General features: G+C 41.0%; 3 protein-coding genes across 8 annotated transcripts; 2 read left to right on the top strand and 1 right to left on the bottom strand.

Moving 5' to 3' along the window:
* Window positions 1–99: 99 nt before the first annotated feature.
* On the bottom strand, window positions 100–9,472 carry senp6b (SUMO specific peptidase 6b). 5 transcript variants are annotated; one of them, XM_034297246.1, is made up of 20 exons: window positions 9,224–9,472; window positions 8,804–8,921; window positions 8,583–8,705; window positions 8,436–8,509; window positions 8,154–8,338; window positions 7,810–7,980; window positions 7,661–7,694; window positions 6,398–6,559; window positions 5,117–5,361; window positions 4,875–4,940; window positions 4,549–4,748; window positions 4,290–4,406; window positions 4,049–4,171; window positions 3,771–3,863; window positions 3,057–3,431; window positions 1,576–1,645; window positions 1,339–1,400; window positions 1,024–1,092; window positions 491–641; window positions 100–298 (listed from the first exon to the last, which is right to left on the bottom strand). In XM_034297246.1, the coding sequence occupies exons 2-20, from the start codon at window positions 8,893–8,895 to the stop codon at window positions 146–148; spliced, it is 2,565 nt and encodes an 854-aa protein (XP_034153137.1). In that variant the 5' UTR covers window positions 8,896–8,921; window positions 9,224–9,472; the 3' UTR covers window positions 100–145. The 5 variants fall into 5 exon arrangements, with proteins under 5 accessions (XP_034153137.1, XP_034153136.1, XP_019909417.2 ...); XM_034297245.1 differs by lacking the exon at window positions 4,875–4,940 and having other exon boundaries at window positions 4,549–4,820; window positions 9,224–9,471; XM_020053858.3 differs by lacking the exon at window positions 4,875–4,940 and having other exon boundaries at window positions 1,576–1,643; window positions 3,118–3,431; window positions 4,549–4,820; window positions 9,224–9,471.
* An 83-nt stretch (window positions 9,473–9,555) lies between these two features.
* On the top strand, window positions 9,556–13,290 carry colec11 (collectin sub-family member 11). Of its 2 annotated transcripts, none has more exons than XM_010879580.3 (8): window positions 9,556–9,918; window positions 10,047–10,137; window positions 10,432–10,562; window positions 10,707–10,778; window positions 11,459–11,530; window positions 11,619–11,672; window positions 11,762–11,857; window positions 12,083–13,290. In XM_010879580.3, exons 2-8 carry the CDS (start codon window positions 10,100–10,102, stop codon window positions 12,472–12,474), a joined length of 855 nt encoding a protein of 284 aa, XP_010877882.2. In that variant the 5' UTR covers window positions 9,556–9,918; window positions 10,047–10,099; the 3' UTR covers window positions 12,475–13,290. The 2 variants fall into 2 exon arrangements, with proteins under 2 accessions (XP_010877882.2, XP_010877881.2); XM_010879579.3 differs by having other exon boundaries at window positions 12,065–13,290.
* A 1,362-nt stretch (window positions 13,291–14,652) lies between these two features.
* LOC105016044 (doublecortin domain-containing protein 2) lies at window positions 14,653–18,096 on the top strand. The gene is made up of 6 exons (XM_034297413.1): window positions 14,653–14,667; window positions 15,470–15,556; window positions 16,102–16,178; window positions 17,434–17,565; window positions 17,682–17,834; window positions 17,952–18,096. The coding sequence occupies exons 1-6, from the start codon at window positions 14,653–14,655 to the stop codon at window positions 18,094–18,096; spliced, it is 609 nt and encodes a 202-aa protein (XP_034153304.1).
* Window positions 18,097–20,623: the final 2,527 nt, after the last annotated feature.

Genomic DNA, 20,623 nt, shown 5'->3' with positions numbered 1-20,623 from the left:
ACACCTAACAGTCACAAGTACAGCCATAAAATAAAGAATGGCATTAAAAAGTAAATTAAAAGGCTGGAGTGTTTAGTGACATTGACCCAAAGTGGAGTGCACAGTTAGAAGTGCCATTTATACTGCCTTTAAATCAGAAGAACATCTATTTCAACTGATACAAGTCCTTTGTGTCCTTCTCTTGTTGCCGTTGAATTTTGAGGATAAGCTTCCTGATTTCTGCTCGCTTCCTCTTCACTCGCTGAAGCGGAAACCATTCCTTCAGGTTCATGTGTGGCTCAAAATCCTGTGGGGGATTCTGAAATCAATGCGTAAAACCCAGAAATATTATCATTGAACATTTGTCGTTAGTGAGGGGCAGAACGTTTCACCGGGCAAGTATTTCCTGTCTTATCACATGGTCAGGGAGGAACCCTGACCAGATGTCAAATAACAACAAGTTGATTGTTTATATTGTGTCTCAGATTAACAGTGAATGGCAGGACCTCACCTGGAAGAAACTCTCCACATATTGGAGCAGGTAAATGCCACAGTCACTGAAGTTGTCCTGCTGTGGAACCTGGGGGTTGAAGCCTCGCATCGTGTCCTTGGAGACACTCCTCAGAGTGCCTTTCCTCACCTCCCACTCCACCTCTAAATATCTACACACACAAAGTTTGTACAGCTACAGGGACCAGAAAATAGAAATTACATGCTCCCTCGCCCTAAATCTTAACCCCAACCTTAATAAAGTAACATTTATGTCTAAACTATACCTAGATGTAATGCCTAACCTTAACCAACAATGCCTGGACCTTAAAGAAACCCCAATTCTAACTATAAAATCAATTGTAAGTTTGACCCTAAACCGGAAATTTACTTTTGCCTCACGGGGACCGGCAAAAGGTCCCAATGAGTCAAATTTCCTCTGGTTTTACTATACTCATTGGGACATTTGGTCCCCATGAGTTCAGTAAGACCACACACACACACACACACACACACCCACACACACAAGATCAAAGGAGCAAAAGAACAGGTTACTCTTGTAGGATCTTCACAACCCCAGGTCTGCCATTGCCTCCCAGAGAGTCCATGATCAAGATGCACGGTCTGTTTGAGTAAAAACACTGATTTTCATCAGACACTTTAATGATAATAGTTCAAGCTATTGCTCAGCATTAAGGCATCGTAACAAAAATGAACGCCTAAGATTTAGAACAGAATGATTTTGGTGCCATCTAGTGAAACTTGTGGGAATTGTAAGGCTCACCTACTGTGAGAAGGCTAACAGTTTACAAAAGGCTGCTAAATGCCAGGGAAAGAATAAGGTTAAAACACCAAGCCCAAAGACTTTACCTTTTACAGTTAGTGGGTTCAGGGGGGACATCGAGATGGTCCGGAGGTTTAGCATTCCACTGCTACTTGAAAGGAAGAAAGGTTATCACCGGAAAAAATCAACATTCGTCATAGTGCCACTTATACACTTTTGCCAATATCCTACTTTCCTAGTTTTTTGGACAGAATACTACAAATATAAATAAAAGTACAAAAGTTGGCACACAAAAATCACACACATACAGACCTGTCCCTTACCGGATTTGAATCTTGATCAGGAGAAAATTCAAAGATGTCTTTTTCTATTTCGGATCTAATGCAATGGCCTAAAAACATAAAACAGTAGGAATATAGGACAAAAAAAACACAAAACCTTTCAGACTTGCCATGGTTAGTAGAAATGATGACCAGATATATTTCAACAGTGTTGTCCGTGTTATCTAATGCATTGGTAGGTAGGATGCTGAGATTACATTTCAAGTAGGTAAAGTAGTAAGAACCAGTGGCCAGCTTACTGACCAGCTCCCATTTTGTTTGAACTCTCAGCAGTCCATTATACAGCTCCGGAAATAATTCAGAGACCACCGCACCTTTTTCTTTCCTTTCCAATAAAGTCAAAAAGGAAGGTTTTGAGTAAGCAACAGAAGGGTTAAAATTAAGAGACCACTGCAAATTGAATGCTTCTGTTCCTCTCTCAAAATGGTCCTTTTCAACTTTTTTGGAAAGGAAATAAAAAGGTGCAGTGGTCTGTAAATTGTTTCTGGAGCTGTATATACAGACCTGCATACTTTAAAGTTGGGTTAAAAGCCTTATCCTTCCCTGCAAATATTTTGTTTATGCTGCTACATAAGGTCAAATTCAACAGACAACATGTGGATTATGTTAAAATTGAGATGAATGGGTATGGAAACATGTATCCAATACCACTGCTGACCACTCCCTACCACTTTTCAAAAAATGCCAGATGGCATGCAGGCAAGACAAGTCAGTCAGCACCATAATATACCACCAGCTGAACGGCTTCCTTCCCTGTGACGTGGCCCTGATTAACCAGCCAGCAGTCCACAGAAACACGAACACCCCCCCCACCCCCAACACACACACACACACACACACACACACACACACACACACACACACACACACACACACACACACACACACACACACACACACACACACACACACACACACACACACACACACACACACACACACACACACACACACACACACACACACACACACACACACACACACACACACACACACACACACACACACACACACACACACACACCACACACACACACACACACACACACACACACACACACACACACACACACACACACACACACACACACACACACACACACACACACACACACACACACACACACACACACACACACACACACACACACACACACACACACACACACACACACACACACACACACACACACACACACACACACACACACACACACACACACACACACACACACACACACACACACACACACACACACACACACACACACACACACACACACACACACACACACACACACACACACACACACACACACACACACACACACACACACACACACACACACACACACACACACACACACACACACACACACACACACACACACACACACACACACACACACACACACACACACACACACACACACACACACACACACACACACACACACACACACGGGAGGCGCTGCCGTTGCTTCAGGCCCAGACCATGTACCCCTACGCTGGTTGTCATCATACCGAATTCTGACCACCGGTCCTCTCCTCCGCCGCCGCCTGAACACACGCTAAGCCTCACCCCTATGGTGAGGTCCAGATCAGCCGGCTCTGGGCCGGGCCGGCCTGTGGCGCTGTTGCCCGGGGGGCTGAAGAATAGTGACATGGGGTTTGAATTGTGGTCCATGAGGAAACCCCTGTCCAGGTAGCCCTCTCCCTCCTCCATCCAGGGTGGGGACAAGGCCTTTGGGTACAGGGGCTCCCGCTGCAGTTCCACTTGGCTCCATTGGGGGTCCACTAGCCCAGGGAAGCAGATCACCGCCAGGAACCAGTGTGCTCTGCATGCAGAAAATGGGATGTAGTAAAAAGTGACATGTATGGGTCTCAAAAGGGGGAGTAGGGACAGTTCTCCTTCTCCACAGGAAGTCCTTGTAAGTCTAAGGAATGCGCTCCCTAAATGTTCCTCGTCTCCGGCGCCGTTATGACATGAGGTCTTGGCCACACCTCCGGAGTGCAGGTTCTAGATCAAAAGGGCCTAAAATAAATGTGACTGACTGATAGAGTGACATGAATGGGAAGTAGAAAAAGGTAACTCAGGTCACCGTGGGAACTTGGAATTTTGGATTGCCATATCCGCAGTACGGCTTACAGTTGGCACAATATGAGGATTAACTTACGATTCATTTATGGGGACAAAAATGAAGTCCTTCTGGAAGAGGTCCACATTCCTGGTCCATGTTCTCACTCGGTTGTGTCTCATTTTCTTCACACTGGAATGAACAGTTTGGGATTTAATAGAACTACTGGTAATAATGGGATCTGGTGGGCAAGTTCCCAACTTACCCGCTCCTAGCAAGACAGCTAACTTGGAAATAATAAAAGTCTCCCTACTTTATATTTAAAATTGTGTGAAATTTCGGGAACCTGTGTACAGTGGGCATAAAGCAATATTTACGGATGATCCTCAGAGCCTTGCGCCACACCCTGTTCTGTCTGGGAGAGGCACTTGTAAAAGAAGGAGCTGAACATGTGAGTCCTGCTGGAATCCTCCTCTTTCAGCACTGCCAACATTAAGTACCTTCACAAACAATGACGAATAAAAAAAATGTATCAACTTCAAACATTCCCAAACAAATGAAGGCTGAACATGTACCACACACCGTGGGCAACCTAAAAGCAGATCTTATTTCACTCACTTCAGGTAAAAGTCTATGATGACATCATTCAAGAACTCCCCGTCATTGAGACAATGCAGGTCTTCATTGGTCACAGAGATGCCCCCTCTGGCTGGAGGAGGTGGGTACAATATTAACCTAGAAGGACCACAACCCAAGTATCACATCAGGGCCAGAAGTAGTCCATTGATGGTGAAATCAAATGTGTGAAGGATTTTTCTGTTTCCTGTAAGTTTGAACAATTTCCATAACCAAAGCAAAAATGTGAATTCTCATTTACTTCCTGACTGCCCCCTTGAAGGCTGATTCAATCTCCACTATTTCATCATCATCATCCTCCTCCTCCCAGACTTTCATTGGGACAGGGGACAGGCATCTTGAGGGAGAAGAGGGGCGAGTTGGTGACAGGGAAAGGACAGTCAGTCCCGGGGAGGAGCCCAGTGCCAGGGCGGGGGAGCACCGTGGGGGGGTGAAAGCAATCTGTTTGGGGATAAGACACTTGGGAGATGGTGTCTGTGTACTTCCGCCATCGCTGAACTCTGAAAATTGCCGCTGAAATGCATCAGAAGTACGGTATTTCAGAGGACACAGAGCTAGTTGAGAGACCTTGTTAACGAATGAAGAACCTGGACACAGAGGAGATTTAGGTGGCAGTGCAAAGCTCTCCATAACCTGTGTCACAGAAATGCATAAAAAAAAATACAAAATAAAGAAGTTTTAAATATCCTGGGAAAGCATCAACAAACCTTGCTGTGACCACCTGTTGCTATCAATTTCTACCCCAACATCATGCGCCCAACAATAATGTTACAATATGACAAGGAGTCATTCTAATCAAAATGACTTGCCTCAGTCTGTCTGTTGTGGGACAATGTGGACGGACCTTCAAGACCACAGGTGGTTTTCGCTGGGCATGTTTTGGAGGATTCCATCAGGATTCTGTTGGCCTCCGCAAAAGACATTTGTATCGTGAAATTCGCTACATCAACATGATTTCTTCTGCTTATCTCTCCGAAGATGTTCTGCAGTTCCACTTTCTCCAGGTGAGAAAGAGTTTTCTCAAACACTAAGATTATGTAGTTTTCACCAAGATCTGTGGAGGAATTACAACAAATATCAGGGCTGCTTTTTAAAGTGTGGTCTGGTTTGCCTTTAATCCTGTTATGACACAGGGGACCCAGAATCAGAACTACGACTTGACACAAAGTCTAAAGAAATTATAGATTGACATAAACTTGCATAAACAAATTGCAGCTTACAATAAGAGCAGTCTTTCACAAATCGATAAAGTACTGGATGCAAACAATCTATAAAGAGTAATTTAAGGTCATGAACTTTCATGAATAAGGACTGTGTTCGCGTAATACTAACGTTGGATAAACAAGGACTGTTTTCACGTAATACTAACGTTGGATAAACAAGGACTGTTTTCACGTAATACTAACGTTGGATAAACAAGGACTGTGTTCACGTAATACTAACGTTGGATAAACAAGGACTGTGTTCACGTAATACTAACGTTGGATAAACAAGGACTGTTCGCGTAATACTAACGTTGGATAAACAAGGACTGTTTTCACGTAATACTAACGTTGGATAAACAAGGACTGTTTTCACGTAATACTAACGTTGGATAAACAAGGACTGTTTTCACGTAATACTAACGTTGGATAAACAAGGACTGTGTTCACGTAATACTAACGTTGGATAAACAAGGACTGTGTTCACGTAATACTAACGTTGGATAAACAAGGACTGTTCGCGTAATACTAACGTTGGATAAACAAGGACTGTTTTCACGTAATACTAACGTTGGATAAACAAGGACTGTTTTCACGTAATACTAACGTTGGATAAACAAGGACTGTTTTCACGTAATACTAACGTTGGATAAACAAGGACTGTGTTCACGTAATACTAACGTTGGATAAACAAGGACTGTTCTGTAATACTAACGTTGGATAAACATGGACTGTTCTGTAATACTAACGTTGGATAAACAAGGACTGTGTTCACGTAATACTAACGTTGGATAAACAAGGACTGTACTGTAATACTAACGTTGGATAAACAAGGACTGTTCTGTAATACTAACGTTGCATAAACAAGGACTGTTCTGTAATACTAACGTTGGCTCTTGCTGTCGTACCAGGAGTCCCCGTTGATTCGGGACATCTTGAGCAAAAAGCGGAGACGCGTGCCTTCCCCTTGACTGGTTTTGAGAAAGAGCGCAGGCATGGTTCTGTCATCACACCAAGCACAGCTGGCGAGACTGGACGACTGCAGCTGCACTGCCATCATAAGAACATTTATTAATAAAAGTGAGTATCCTTACTTAAGAAATAACACAAACGATTATAGCACTTTGGAATCATTTTGTATAAATAATGTAAAGAAATATATATTTCGTTAGTACACACATTTATCAATCAATTTAAAGACAATAAGAAATCAAGTGAACCTAAACAAGTGAAAAGTATTATATTAGGGCTGTCAAAGTTTAAAAATATATATTTCACGCAATTTCTCTTTGAGCCCAAGAACCTCTCATAGTCAGTAGATTTTGGGTGGCGTTGTCTGGTGCACTGTAACCACACTTGTCTTTTAGCAACCGCATGCTGGTAAATTTAAGGGCACTCAACTTCTGAGCTTTCACAAAAAGAAAAATCTATATAGAATTAGAGTAGGCATTCGCGTCTTAAATCGTGTTTACACAGCATTAGTTAATGAATCCTGTCAAACAGGCTAGTGTTAGGCTTCACACTGCATAATAGCACAGTGGATGCGCTGCTCCTAGTCTCCTTACCTGAGGCACCCCAGGACTGAAACCCATTCTTAACACATTTCAAAATAAAAAGCGTAGGTGTGATTCAGTGGGTTCAATGCCTCTCCAGATGAGAGGAGCTGATATGAGTTTTATACAGTAGACTAACCAGACTACTGAGACTGACGTGGTGGAGGTTGACATTTAAGGGCCAGGACACCCTAGTCTAATGGACTGCCTTGGAAAAAATGGAACACGTTATAAAATTGCGATTAACCGCAATTAAGTTCAAAAGATTATACAATTAATTATTTTTAACAGGATGGAATGACACACACACACACAGTTATCATAAGCAATGAGACAATCCAAGTTTTTGTTGAATAAGGACAATATATCAGAGCTAAGTGTTATATACAAGCTCTCTGCATTAACCGTGTCTAAGAACAGCCTGAACCATTTAGTAGCCATATCAGACACCCTCTTGTACCAAACTGCTCAAATAACTCGCATGATTACAGTTTGACACAACACTCTTTAAACATCTTTATCTTACTGTAAATAAGCTACAGACTATTCTAATGTTAATCTCAAATGAGGCCACTTCCCACTCTGAAGGGCTTCTTACCTTGTTCATCGATCCAAATATACTCAGTTGAGAACTACGACAGAGTAAAACAATCATCAGTGTATTATTGGAATATCTACAGTGTAGTCTACTGGCAAATTATTTCAGTTAAGAATACAGTACAGCTTAATACTGAAACAGACGCTTACAGTGACATGCTTTGGCGGCGTCCTGAGCATCGTTCCCACTCTCACACATCTGCAGACAACATCGACCTCCCCAGAAACATTAGCAGATGCCATTTCAGAAGGTGATGCGGGATGAGGCTTTTTCACCTTTCGACGTTTTATGGCGGGTTTAGTTGAGGCCAACTTTCCTAACTGTGGTAAGGAGACCGTAAAAATGGTAGAAATTTCCATTTTAAATCAAGTTGAAATGTGGAAATGTTTGAGTATTTGTTATTTTACAATGGGATGACCCTTTGTCAGATTCTAGGAATACATTTAACCTTTCATAGACATACTACAGCAACATAGAATGTAGTTATTTATACCGGGTCTTTCATTCGCTCTCTCCTAGGTAGACTGCTTTTGGTGATGGCAAAGTAATTGCTTGTAAAGTAATTATCATGAACGGTCACTTCGCTGTCACCAGAGGGTATTGATGAGAAGTGGCTGGTCCCTGAATATGGACTTCCAGAACCAACAGAGGTGTCTTCCTCATCACTGGACAACACAACTACATAAGAAGAATACAACAAATATTATGTCAAGGATATTATTTGCTCTAACATGTGTAGGCTTCTGAAATAGACTTCTAGCGAAAAACAATTTACCTGAAGGTTCAAGGAGAGAACGTTTGTTTTTCTTAAGCGATTCTTCCCTTTGAAGACTTAGCACATCATCTTTCCTACAATACATGACAGATGTTTACAACAATTCTTAAACTGGTTATATTATCTTTAAGAAAGGGAATCATTAACCTTTGGGCATTACTGTGAAGCGTGTTAGGGGCAAAGATATGTTGGAAGACTCTGCCTTGGACCATCAATCCTGGAGAGTCAGTACTGCTGTGGACTGGGCTGTATAACGCTTCAGATGGAGAGCTGAGGTGACAAAAGAAATTACAAGAGACTCTGAACTATAATATATTTTTTTAGATGACATGCGTTTGCATGCAAACTATACTTAACAAAAATGTTACCTTTGGATATTGCCAATTCCCAGCATATTGAGTCCGATTGAGTTTCCTTTTAGAGATCTTTTCAGAGGTTTATTTTCCCAATGTTTTTTCATTTTCTAGTTTGTTAACTGCTGAGAAACTGTTGTTGAAAATGTAGAATATTTTTACACATCAAAATCAACGACAGCTACACAAAATACAATGTAAACCATAACCACAAAAGGTAGTTAGCTAGTCAAAAATGTGTCAATATCTTCCAATGACACCGAGATCCAACTTGAAATGTTTAGCCTTGTAGCTATACTGTACTGTTAAATAGTCAAACTATTTTCAGGTACAAACAAGTTGACAATAAACTTGACCACAATCTTCAAACAACCGTTGGCGAATACGTGTAACTACAAATACAAAACATTTCAACGTGGATAAACAAAACATTACCTAACAACGTGCAAGTCGCAAAACTGCTTAAGGAGTTCACTACATGATAGCCAGTTCACGCGCTAGCTTGACTTCTGTTGTTGAGATGGGTTGCATTACATACACAGATAAATAGCAAGGCGGCCTAACATTATGTTTAACCTCTTATTCATAAATGCCAGCCTTGTTGGATCCCGGAACAAAACAATCAACGCACATGCCCCCGCCTATGTACACCTGCCCATGTTGCTATCAAAAATGTCACTTTTCGTCCATTAGATGAGCCTTTAATAAGTGCCTGTGACGCGTGTTAATCAGATTACAACAACCAATCGCAAATGAGGGCTCACGGCGACCTACCCCTTCTCATAATAGTTTCGAACTGACTAGAACCTTGAAGTATGTTTGTTTTGTGATGACCTATTCACAGACAGTATGCACATGTATGAGCTTATAGTTTTCCACCTCCTTTAAAGTTTCTTCTGTGTGTAATCAAACCATAGATGCTGTCAATGACCGATACTTTCCCATCCAATTATCTCAGAGGCCCCAGCTGTCTTTGGCTTTATCTGTAAGTGTTTATGGATGTCCTAGCACACACATTCTATGGTCCTGGGGGAGAAAAAAATCCCTTGAAAATACCATGTGGTCCATTTGGGGAAATCTTCAAGTTGAAGCTACTTGCTGCTTTGGGGGTCTGGTTAACTCTACATAAGGTATGTTACATTTAGAGGCATAGTTGCAAGTCCTATTTAATGATATCATGTGTGCAACCTCAACTGGTTGTTATCTTTGAACCATGTGTGTCTATATGCTATCAGTGTTTCTTCTGACACATCCCTAGGCACTTTTAAAGGTAATCTAAATCGAAAGCTAGAGAAGAAAATAAAGAAGGAAATGTGTTCTTCGTCACAAACCTTCTGGCCTAGGATACTGTAAGTTTTATTCAATCAAATAATGTTGTATTTAGTGATGTAATCATTTAGTGATGTAGTTTCAGGTCTAAAATCAGTTGTCAGGTATAAAATCTAAAATAATTCTTGCTCAAGTGTTCTACCACAATGCCACCCATGATGTTGTCTTTTATTCCCTGACAAAACATCTTACATTGGTTCTTCAGGTGTATTTCTTTTTTACATTGCATGTATGTTTCTTTCTCTGTGTGTGACTTTGCCATTCCGTGAGTATCATCCAATGTCTTCCAGTTGATTAATCTGTCTATGTTGCAGGATAAGAGGAGAGAAGCTAATGCCTTGTGTGCTTCTCACCCTGCTGGGCATGACCCTGATGGAGTCTGCTCAAGGACAGCACATGTCAGACGATCCCTGCTCTGTCCAGATTCTTGTCCCAGGACTCAAAGGTATGTGCATATAAACACAATCCACTCATGCCTCAAAAAGAACAAAACAAGCATGCTCAAACAAGATACAGGGTTACACTATTTATCAATAACATCCCAGAATTTCCTGTTTTGATTCATGAAGCTTTTTTCTTCACTTGACAGGAGAGCCAGGTGAAAAAGGAGAGAAAGGTGTGCCTGGGAGACCAGGAAGACTGGGTCCACAAGGAGAGATGGGTAAGCCTCAGTCTTTGAAAACAGAAGCAAAAATAATGTTCAGTATTCTCTCTGTACATGTGCTGTTTTTTTCATGACACCCTTCACTATATTACAAAATGTTGATGGCTAGACTTGGGGAAACTAGTGAAATGCAGTGTACTAATTGAAAATTCTAGTGTGGTCATTTCTTCAGAGGATGTTAGGAGTATTCATCTGCTTCAGAATTTGGTTGTCATAGTCTGGAAACATCTTTCGGCTGACATTTGGAAAAGTTCCTTGGATAACTCTTTGGCCTGGTGTTTCCCTGTATTTATGTACTAACACATTACAATTGATTGAACACTGTTTTTTTCCTTATACTTTATTTTACAGTTATTGTATGTAAACTAGGGTAAGAATAACATCATACAGTGGAAATCTTTTTTCCTAGTGGATTTGGTGCACTGGTAACACTGTTAGTCAGTCCAGAGCAAAACACTGTTTACTTCAGGTCAGAGGTGGTGTGAGAGACGTTACCCAGAATCCCCCAAATCACTGACAAGTGTTTACAGCAGCTGTTAATGAGGGGTAGTGGGAGCTGTCACTGAAGACGGATGAAATGTTCTTGTGACGGCTTTGTTCTTTTACCCAATCATTTGTTTCATTCTGAAATCAGTCACCAAACACCTCTGGTAACGGTGGGACTTGTTTTTCTGCAGGCCATCCTGGAATGAAAGGGCATAAGGGTAACATGGGGCATTATGGAAAGATGGGTCCCAGTGGAGTCAAAGGTAGGGGAAGTTAAAAAACACAATGGCCAGGAAGTATTACTACAGTATCATTCTCCATTTTGTTTGACAAAACCATGTCCACTTTCAGGTATAAAAGGAGACATGGGAGACCCGGGACCTAGAGGCCTGAATGGTGATCCAGGTAAATTATTTATTTGTTAGGAGTACTGTTCTTATTAAAACGGAGACTGAGTAAAACCTTTATAAACGCGTTGCTATATTTGTCACCAGGTGTTCCATGTGAATGCACACCATTGAGGAAGATGATTGGTGAGATGGACATCTTAGTGGCCCAGTTATCCAATGAGCTCAAGTTCATAAAAAATGGTACGGTTTTAGGATGCCTGTTTTATTGTAAAGATCAAATATTACATTAGAAACGTTCCAAAAATTACACAAATAATAAAGACAGGGAACTTCACTCTATGAACATATTGCTGAAGTTGGCTTCAATGCGAACACAAACGTGAACTGAACACTGGCTCTACAGTGTGTGTCAATGTGATTATAGAAATTCAAGTGCTCATTTTTCAGCACTGCCCTCCCCTGCAGCTGTCGCCGGCATCAAAGAGACCGACAGTAAGGTCTACCTGCTCGTCAAGGAGGAGAAACGCTACGCAGATGCAGAGGTCTACTGTCAGGGCCGGGGCGGACACCTGGCCATGCCCAAGGACAGTGGGTCCAACCGGGCCATCGCTGGTTACATCACAGAGGCGGGCCTGAGCCGGGTTTACATTGGCATTAACGACATAGATCGCGAGGGCCACTTCACCTACGTGGACCGATCCCCCATGAGCACTTTCAGCAAGTGGAGGGAAGGGGAACCGAACAACGCCTACGAGGATGAGGACTGTGCGGAGTTGCTGGCGGCAGGGGACTGGACCGACGTGTCCTGCCAACCAACCATGTACTTTGTGTGTGAGTTTGACAAGGACAGCGTGTGACCGCTGGTTCGAATGCCAGGGCTTCTAGAAGGGACAGAAAACCAGAATGGCTTTATGTTATTAGTCAGATTAGCCATATTTCAAAATAAACTATACAAAACTACTGTTTAAAATACTGTACGGACATACAATGAAAGTTGGGTGAAAACATGTTTCTTCTAGTTCTTTGTTTTACTGTTTTTGCATTTTTTTACTGCTGTTTTTTATAAATCTTTTAAATCCATTTTAGATTTTTTTTTAATGAAATGTGCATATTCATAAATCTTGTCTTTTACGTGTGATGTTTAGATAACATTAGAGATGTTAACTACAGTACATTGAAGATAAATAATCTTTTATGGCCATGTTTTACTGTAGTAGTGAATTATTGTAGCGGTACACATTTAATTGACTATTTACCTAAGCTATGTCAGAAAGGACAATATTATGTTGTGATGTTTGTTGGTATTTCACCTTTTAATTACATGCATGTCTACAACTGCACGCGAACATGAAGATAACATAACAGGAGGTATTTTCCAGATAGATTTGGGAGGAGAATGACACCTAGAAAAACGCATATTTTTCTAGGTTTCATGAACTGTAATGAATATCTGTATTTTGGAAATGTTTAACTTTGGAAGTAGCTGCATTGTGTCCTCCTCCTTCTATACTCATATACCATACCACTAAGTCAATTCGCAGCAAGGGTTTGAACCACACGGTTTTGGTAAATCTACAGTGATGTCTGTCTAGGCACATGTGTGGAACACATGGAGCTACCTGAATATTTCTTTTATGTTACCAGATTGAAACAATGTAAAAAAGTTTATTGAATAAAAAACATAAGCTACATTCAATTTCAATCTTAGAGACATCAGTTTAAGATGTCTAACTTTCATTATATTTTGTAAAGTTCTTACAGTTACTTTTTTCGTCCATGCCAATATCTGTAAAATAAATTGCATGTCCGTCTACTGGCCTGACAGGAGCAAAAGTTCTGGATGACTATTTGCTAATTAAGCTTCAGAAACCTACATACTTGCTTGTGGTCAAATTGATTGTTACATCCCCACTAGGAAGACTGCCCCAAAGACACAAATTTGGTTCTGCGGTGAGTGAATTTTTTTGACTTGGTTTTGTGTCCCCCTAATTCTAGAATGAAATCCAACACATAAGGCTGCCAATGTTTCTGCCAATCCAGTCGCTGTTAATTGTTGATCAATATGGCGCCGTTGAGGATGGCTGCTGTTTTTCGTGCCTCCAACGAATTTTGCGGATGTATTGTTTTATTGTTGTTACTACTGATGTGTAATTTTGCTAAATTCGCAAACCGCGTTATCAACCTATAACAGACGATCACGATTGGACATCAGAACTGCACTGGAATTGTCTTTTTTCAAAGCATTTCATTGCCATAACTTGTTATAGCAAATGACAAATAACCCCGTTGAACTTGAAGTTGATTTGCAACATGTGGAAAATGAAGATATGTTCATACAGTCATTCAGTTGTCCTGTCACTGGTGGTACACAGGGGAGAAGGACCCTGACTGGAAATAGGTTATGGATCACTCAACATCGAGAGTTCAGACTGAGACAGGAACTCCGTCTCAAAAGAGCTGATTATAGAGTCCAGAGTCTGACGGAACACTAGAAAAGGTCATCATATACAGATTAATCCACTCAACTGTTATCCATGTAAACTCATGAATACAGGCAAAGGTTCATCATTTAATTCAAGGTCTCAACACATTTTTGTATTTCAACATCCAGTGCCAGTTATTTTTTATAAAGCACAGCATGAGTGAATCCCTTAAGTCATGAATAATGAATACACATATTATTAATTATGCATCCCATTGACCAGGAGAGTGTCTGGCAAAAACCAATTAGCTGCTGTTGTAGTGGTGATATCTCTGGTTACCAATGCAGTAAACAAGTTGGACAGCATTGACTGAGGGAAGGGGAAAATGTGCATGTTATTCAGGTCTGAAAATGCATAATAATGCCAAAAGATGGCAATGAAAAACCTTCAAGATGCTACGCATATATATGTAGAGAAAAATATTTGTGTTTGTGTGTATGTGTGTGCGTATAGCCTGCAATGATTTGTTTGTTCTAAAAGGCTACTGTAAAAGCAATGAAAGGCTCAAAGCAAAAAATGACCACATTCCACCATTTTACGTGTCTACAAAACATGACACCCAGTGAGGTGAAATGTTTAAAAGATACCCCCCCCCCCCCCACACACACACACAGATATATATATATGTGTGTGTGTGTTCTCTCCTTTGAAATGCAGTACAGCATATACATTTCAAGGAGAACTTCTGATATGCGACTTGAGACTTCAGGGTTTATAAAATGTATTTGTTCTATAAGGAATTAATTGGTTGTGCTTGATGCGACTGACTATACAGCATCCGGCATTTTGTTGCCTGTGGGTCAACGAGCTCTTCTGGAGAACCCGCGGCTTGCCCACTGGTTTCCTTGGAAACACATCCACAACATTCATGAGTGAGACCCCAGACACGTTATTACAAATTACGAAAACACCGATAACAAGGAACAGCAGCAACATTTTTGACCAGAAAAAAGACTATAACGAAGAATAGAGTTCATGATATGATGCTGCATGCCCAAGTGGACATTTGCATCAATCAGATTTATTTTTATTTGCGAGAAGTTAATGACCTAGCTAAGCTAGCCAACGTAACGGCCAAACTCGCTAGCTAGCTAATTGTTGCCATTTGACCCGATTTGATCTCGGTTCCTAAACATTGTGTATGTCACTTTAGACTGGACCCTAAAATGTCTGGGACGTCAGGTAGAGCGGTTCTCCCTCAGCCTCCAACAAAAACTATAGTTGTGTACAGGAATGGGGATGCTTTCTTTCCTGGTCGAAAGTTTGTTATAAATCAAAAGCAGCTGTCAACATTTGACAGCTTTTTGAGCTCTGTCACACGTGTGATTGATGCCCCTTTTGGAGCGCTACGGAATGTTTACACTCCCAGGGTAGGGCACAAAATACATGGCCTCGAAAACATGCAACACGGGGAGAGATATGTAGCAGCCGGAGGAGAGCGTTTCAAAAAGCTGGAGTGGGTACTGAACAGTGTAATTATCCGGCAATTATACGGATGATGTCATTCATGTTAGACTATGCCTTAATTGTTGTTCTCGTGGCTGGCAGCCAGAAATAATAATCTAAAATGCCTGGCAGCAGGTGCACCCAAAATAACTAAACGTGCATACGCCATCATCTACTGTTTTTTCCTAGCTATTTCCGCATAACAATGATTAAACCACAGAAAAAGAAGAATGAGCAGATATGCTGTTACCTTTTTTAGTAGTTATGAAAATTGACGAGAACGGGTTTTTTCTATCATAAGGCTTTGTTGTAATCCATGTTTCTGTATTTTTTTTTTTTACTAATTACTAAATTATTTAGCATAATTACTTGCGACTTTGACAAAACTGTGAATTGACTATGAGATCGCCCACACAAAGTCTTTCTCGATAGGGGAATGCATGACCAGCTCTGCCTATTTTAATTTGACATTTACATAACCATTTTACAATATTGTTAGTCTTGATAATGAACATGTAGTAGTAAACATATTTTTTCCATTGTTCTATATCACAGATTCGACCCGTAGTTCACAGCAGACTAGTCGTTCCTACTCGCTGGAGGAAAACTTTAAACGAACCATGCACTATCAAGTGAGTCTGTTTTCAAGTATTCCCCAACCATATTGTGCTTTTACAAAACATTGTAGGCAATACATAATAGGCAGTACAGTACATAATAGGCATTAACTCTGGAAAAAAAAAATCTTGTGACGACCGCTGCCAGCTCACTCCCTAACCATGCTCTTGTAAATTATTAATTTATTACCATATCCTTATTTATCCATTATTCTGCAAATTAACTGTAATAAATGGACTGTTTTAGACCAGGCCTGAATTTGCTTTAGAATGTTCATGGTTGCCACGGATCGAAGAAGACCTAGGTCAGCATGCCCTGTTCTTAGAAGGGATTATGGCCACAACCGAGGCGCCAGGCCTCAAACCTGTCTTATCTATGGCCCTGTTCAATTGGCTCCAAGGTGAAGTTGCCTGTGTCTCCTCTGTATCCTTCCATTTGGGCAGGACGGAGACCAGGGGTAGCTCAGATCAGGAGGTCTGTTAACTCTGATCTAGAACTATGGTTGCCATGACAATGTAGGGTTCTGTCTTGTTTTCCTATTAGTATGACAACTTGTTTTTGTATGTAACTTATAGCATAAGAGATAATATATTTGGGGGCTGACAAGGAGGAGTATAAAGAGGCGAAAGCAATAATGTATAATCAGAACAGTTATGACACTACTCTGTTGGTCTCTGTACTTATACTCTGTTTTGTAAAAGTGATTGTTCCCGTGGATCCACGTAATTAAACTGAAATTATCAACTGTTATACGAACAACGGTTGAGTCTCTTTTCATAATAAATTGTGAAAAATGTTCCATCTTCCACGCCCCCATCAACGGAATCTGAACTTCTGTTGTCGATTGCACTTGTCATGTTCGCCTGTATATAGAGCACTTTGTTTTCACTGTTTCTTTGTGAGGTATTGTTAGTTGTTGCTACTCTACTGAGCCTTTATTTCTCCATGACATTTGGTTATCAAACAATTACATTTTTGACTACGCTCTCTAGCCTACTCCTCTTGTGCCTTTGCTTGTTTTATGGTTCACCTGGTTTTGGACTTCCGCCTGTATTCTGACAACGGCACTTGGATTCTTTGTTTGTACCATTGCCTTCATTAAATCTGTGCTCTGCACTTGAATCCACTCCAGTCTTCCTGAGGTGCATTACACTTGGGTCACACTTTGAAGATGTCATTATACTGTTAGTATACATGCCAACCTTATTTCAGAATGGTCCTTTAAATGCACAGAATTACTGAGTGTTGTTATGTTGCTAAAATTTTTAGTGTTTTTACCCATGGAGATGTGTTGATTCCTCCTGCTCAAATACTGATACCAAAGTTTACTCTCACTAACTGGGAAAGTGTCTTGGCCATGGTGACAGAGAAAGTACATCTGCGCACTGGTGCTGTTTACGGGTAGGAAATCAATTATTTATATTACAGATCAACCGTAGCATTCTACTTTTTTCCTTTCATTCCGTTTAAATACTGGCAGCTTCTCACAATCTTTTTTTATTTGTTTGTCCACTTAGGTTGTGTACATTTGATGGGACTCCTTTAATTGGTCCGATGGAGCTGGAGAACAACCATTTTTATGTTGCCGTGGGAGCAGAGAGGTTCCGCTTCCTGCCGTACTTTCAGTCAGTTCCTTGTAGGGAGATGATCCAGGACAAAAGTGCTCATGTGTGAGAATACATTTTTCCTTCTCCAAAACAGAAATATTTAAAGTTTGTTGATGTTTTAGTTTGTGATGGGTTTATTTATTTTTGGTGGCCTAACTTGAATTATTCCATTTTCAACAGAGTCAACTGTGAGAGTAGCCCTGTCAGTGCACCCACAAGAAAATGCAAAAATTTAAAGGATGTGGTCAGTGTTCCCACTTCAAGACAAAAGTGTCCCAATATACACAACATGCAGAAGAAGCATGCCTGTGTTGACTGTTATTGATTAAATAAAAGGTTTGTACTCTGTACGATTATAATCACACCGCCCATATTTGACCAGGTAGGTATTACTGAGATGAGAACACATTCTCGTTTCTAGCAACGACCAGGGAGCAGTTTGGGTTAACTGCTTTGCTCAGGGACAGAACGACAGATTTTTCCAGCAACGGTTTCAGTTACTGGTCAGATGTTCTAACCTCTAGGGTTCCCTTCAGCCCACTTAAAGGTCTAGTGCTGTCAAAATGATCTATGTTCTTCTATAGCATATTGGAAAACAGCTGATGAAACCACAATGAAAGAAAATGATCAGTGTTATTTCCTGATATTTAAATATAATTTACACTGGACTCTCTCATCAGCATGTTTGCATGGCCTGGGGTCTCAGCTTTGTTTGGTAAAATAGCTGTGTGTTTAATTGGTTATTAGACAAATAACAAAAAGAGCTACAGACCTAGAGTTGCAAAGGTGGAGTTTATTTAATGGAAACATTCTAAGATTGCTACTCAAATTATTAGATTTTTTGTATGTAATTATTTCAAGTTTATTTTGTAATAGGACTCACACTCTTAGCCCCCCCTTTCTGCAATGACTGCTTCCGAACATTGAGTAAGAATGGACTAGTTGTCCAAAGATTAGCAAGAGCTTTAAAGAAGTATGCTAAAAATACAGTACTCTATAAAAGTCTTAGGTCATCTGAGATTTTTTTTAAAGCCATTTATCTGGGTAATATGTATTTGGGTGCAATATAACAATATTGTATTGTATTTGGGTGCAATATATAACAACACTACACTCAAGAGTTTCACAAGAAAATAAACACTGGTAGATATGTTGTCGACATCTTGTGAGATTGAGAAGAAACAAAAACAACCTGGGCATGTTGAAGAGCCATTGAGGCAGGCTCCATCTGATGAGCAGTATGTAAATCCAGATCTCAATCCTGCTGAACATGCATTTTACATGCTAAAGGACAAGACTAGTGACAAAAAGGTCTGAATCAAGCTGGGACTAAAGATGGCTGCAGTGATGCCCTGGCAAAGCATCACCAGGGAAGATATCCAGCACCTGCTGATGTCAGTGGGTATCAGACTTCAGGCAGTTATTGGATGTAAAGAATAGGTGACCTATAACCCTTAATCATTGTGTGATTCCAAATCTAAAGTGCTATAATAGAGAACCAAAATAATAATTTACTGTCCAAATACTTCGGTAGCTTACCTACCTGTTTCAACATGCTTCTATTCATTTTACTGATGTATGTTATTGTACACCGATAAGCCATAACATTCTGACCACATGCCTAATATTGTGAAGATCCCCCTTTTGCCGCCAAAACAGCCCTGACCCGTTGAGGCATGGACTCCATGGAACTGGACTGATGGAATGCTGTGGCATCTGGCACCAAGACGTTAGCAACAGATCCTTTAAGTCCTGTAAGTTGTGAGGTGGGGCCTCCATGGATTGGACCTGTTTGTCTCCAGCACATCCCAAAAGTGCTCGATTGGATTGAGATCAGGGGAATTTGGAGGCCAAGTCAACATCTTCAACTTGTTGTGTTCCTCAAACCATTCCTGAACCATTTTAGCTTTGTGGCAGGGCACATTATCCTGCTGAAGAGGCCAATGCCATCAGGGAATACTGTTGCCATGAAAGGGTGCACATGGTCTGCAACAATACTTAGGTAGGTGGTACGTGTCAAAGTAACATCCACATGAATGGCAGGACCCCAGGTTTCCCAGCAGAACATTGCCCAAAGCATCACACTGCCTCTGCCGGATTGCATTCTTCCAATAGTGCATCCTGGTGCCACATGTTTTCCAGGTAAGCGACACACACACACCCGGCCATCCACGTGATGTAAAAGGAAACGTGATTCATCAGACCAGGCCACCTTCTTCCATTTCTCTGTGGTCCAGTTCTGACCACAGTTCTGCTCACGTGCCCACTGTAAGTGCTTTCAGCATTGGACAGGGGTCAGCATGGGCATCCACGGGCCAGCCTTCACTCCCCATGTGCATCAATGAGCCTTGGCCGCTCATGACCCTGTTGCCAGTTCACCACTATTCCATCTTTGGACCACTTTTAATAGGTACTGACCACTGCAGACCGGGAACACCCCACAAGTGTTGCAGTTTGGAGATGCTCTGACCCAGTCATCTAGCCATCCCAAATTGTCCCTTGTCAAAGTCGCTCAGAACTTTACGTGTACCCATTTTTCCTGCTTCTTACACAACTTTGACTACAGAATGTTCACATGCTGCCTAATATATCCCACCCACTGACAGGTCCAATTATAACTAGATTATCAGTGTTATTCACTTCACCTGTCAGTGGTCATAATGTTATGGCTGATCGATGTATGTCTTAATGTTGTGGCGTCAAACCAATGGAAACTCTGAAACAAGCCAATAGTTGGAAGAGTTGCAGTGTTAATTGAAAGTAATGCCAGTGAATCTGATTGGATGCTTATTTTAAATTAATTAGGCTTTTTTGTCTTTGACTAGAAACCTATGGACGATTTGGACACAAAT

The sequence above is a fragment of the Esox lucius genome, chromosome 15, assembly GCF_011004845.1.
Source record: "Esox lucius isolate fEsoLuc1 chromosome 15, fEsoLuc1.pri, whole genome shotgun sequence".
NCBI classification, from domain to species: Eukaryota; Metazoa; Chordata; class Actinopteri; order Esociformes; family Esocidae; genus Esox; species Esox lucius.
This window is presented reverse-complemented; position numbering and strand designations above follow the sequence as displayed.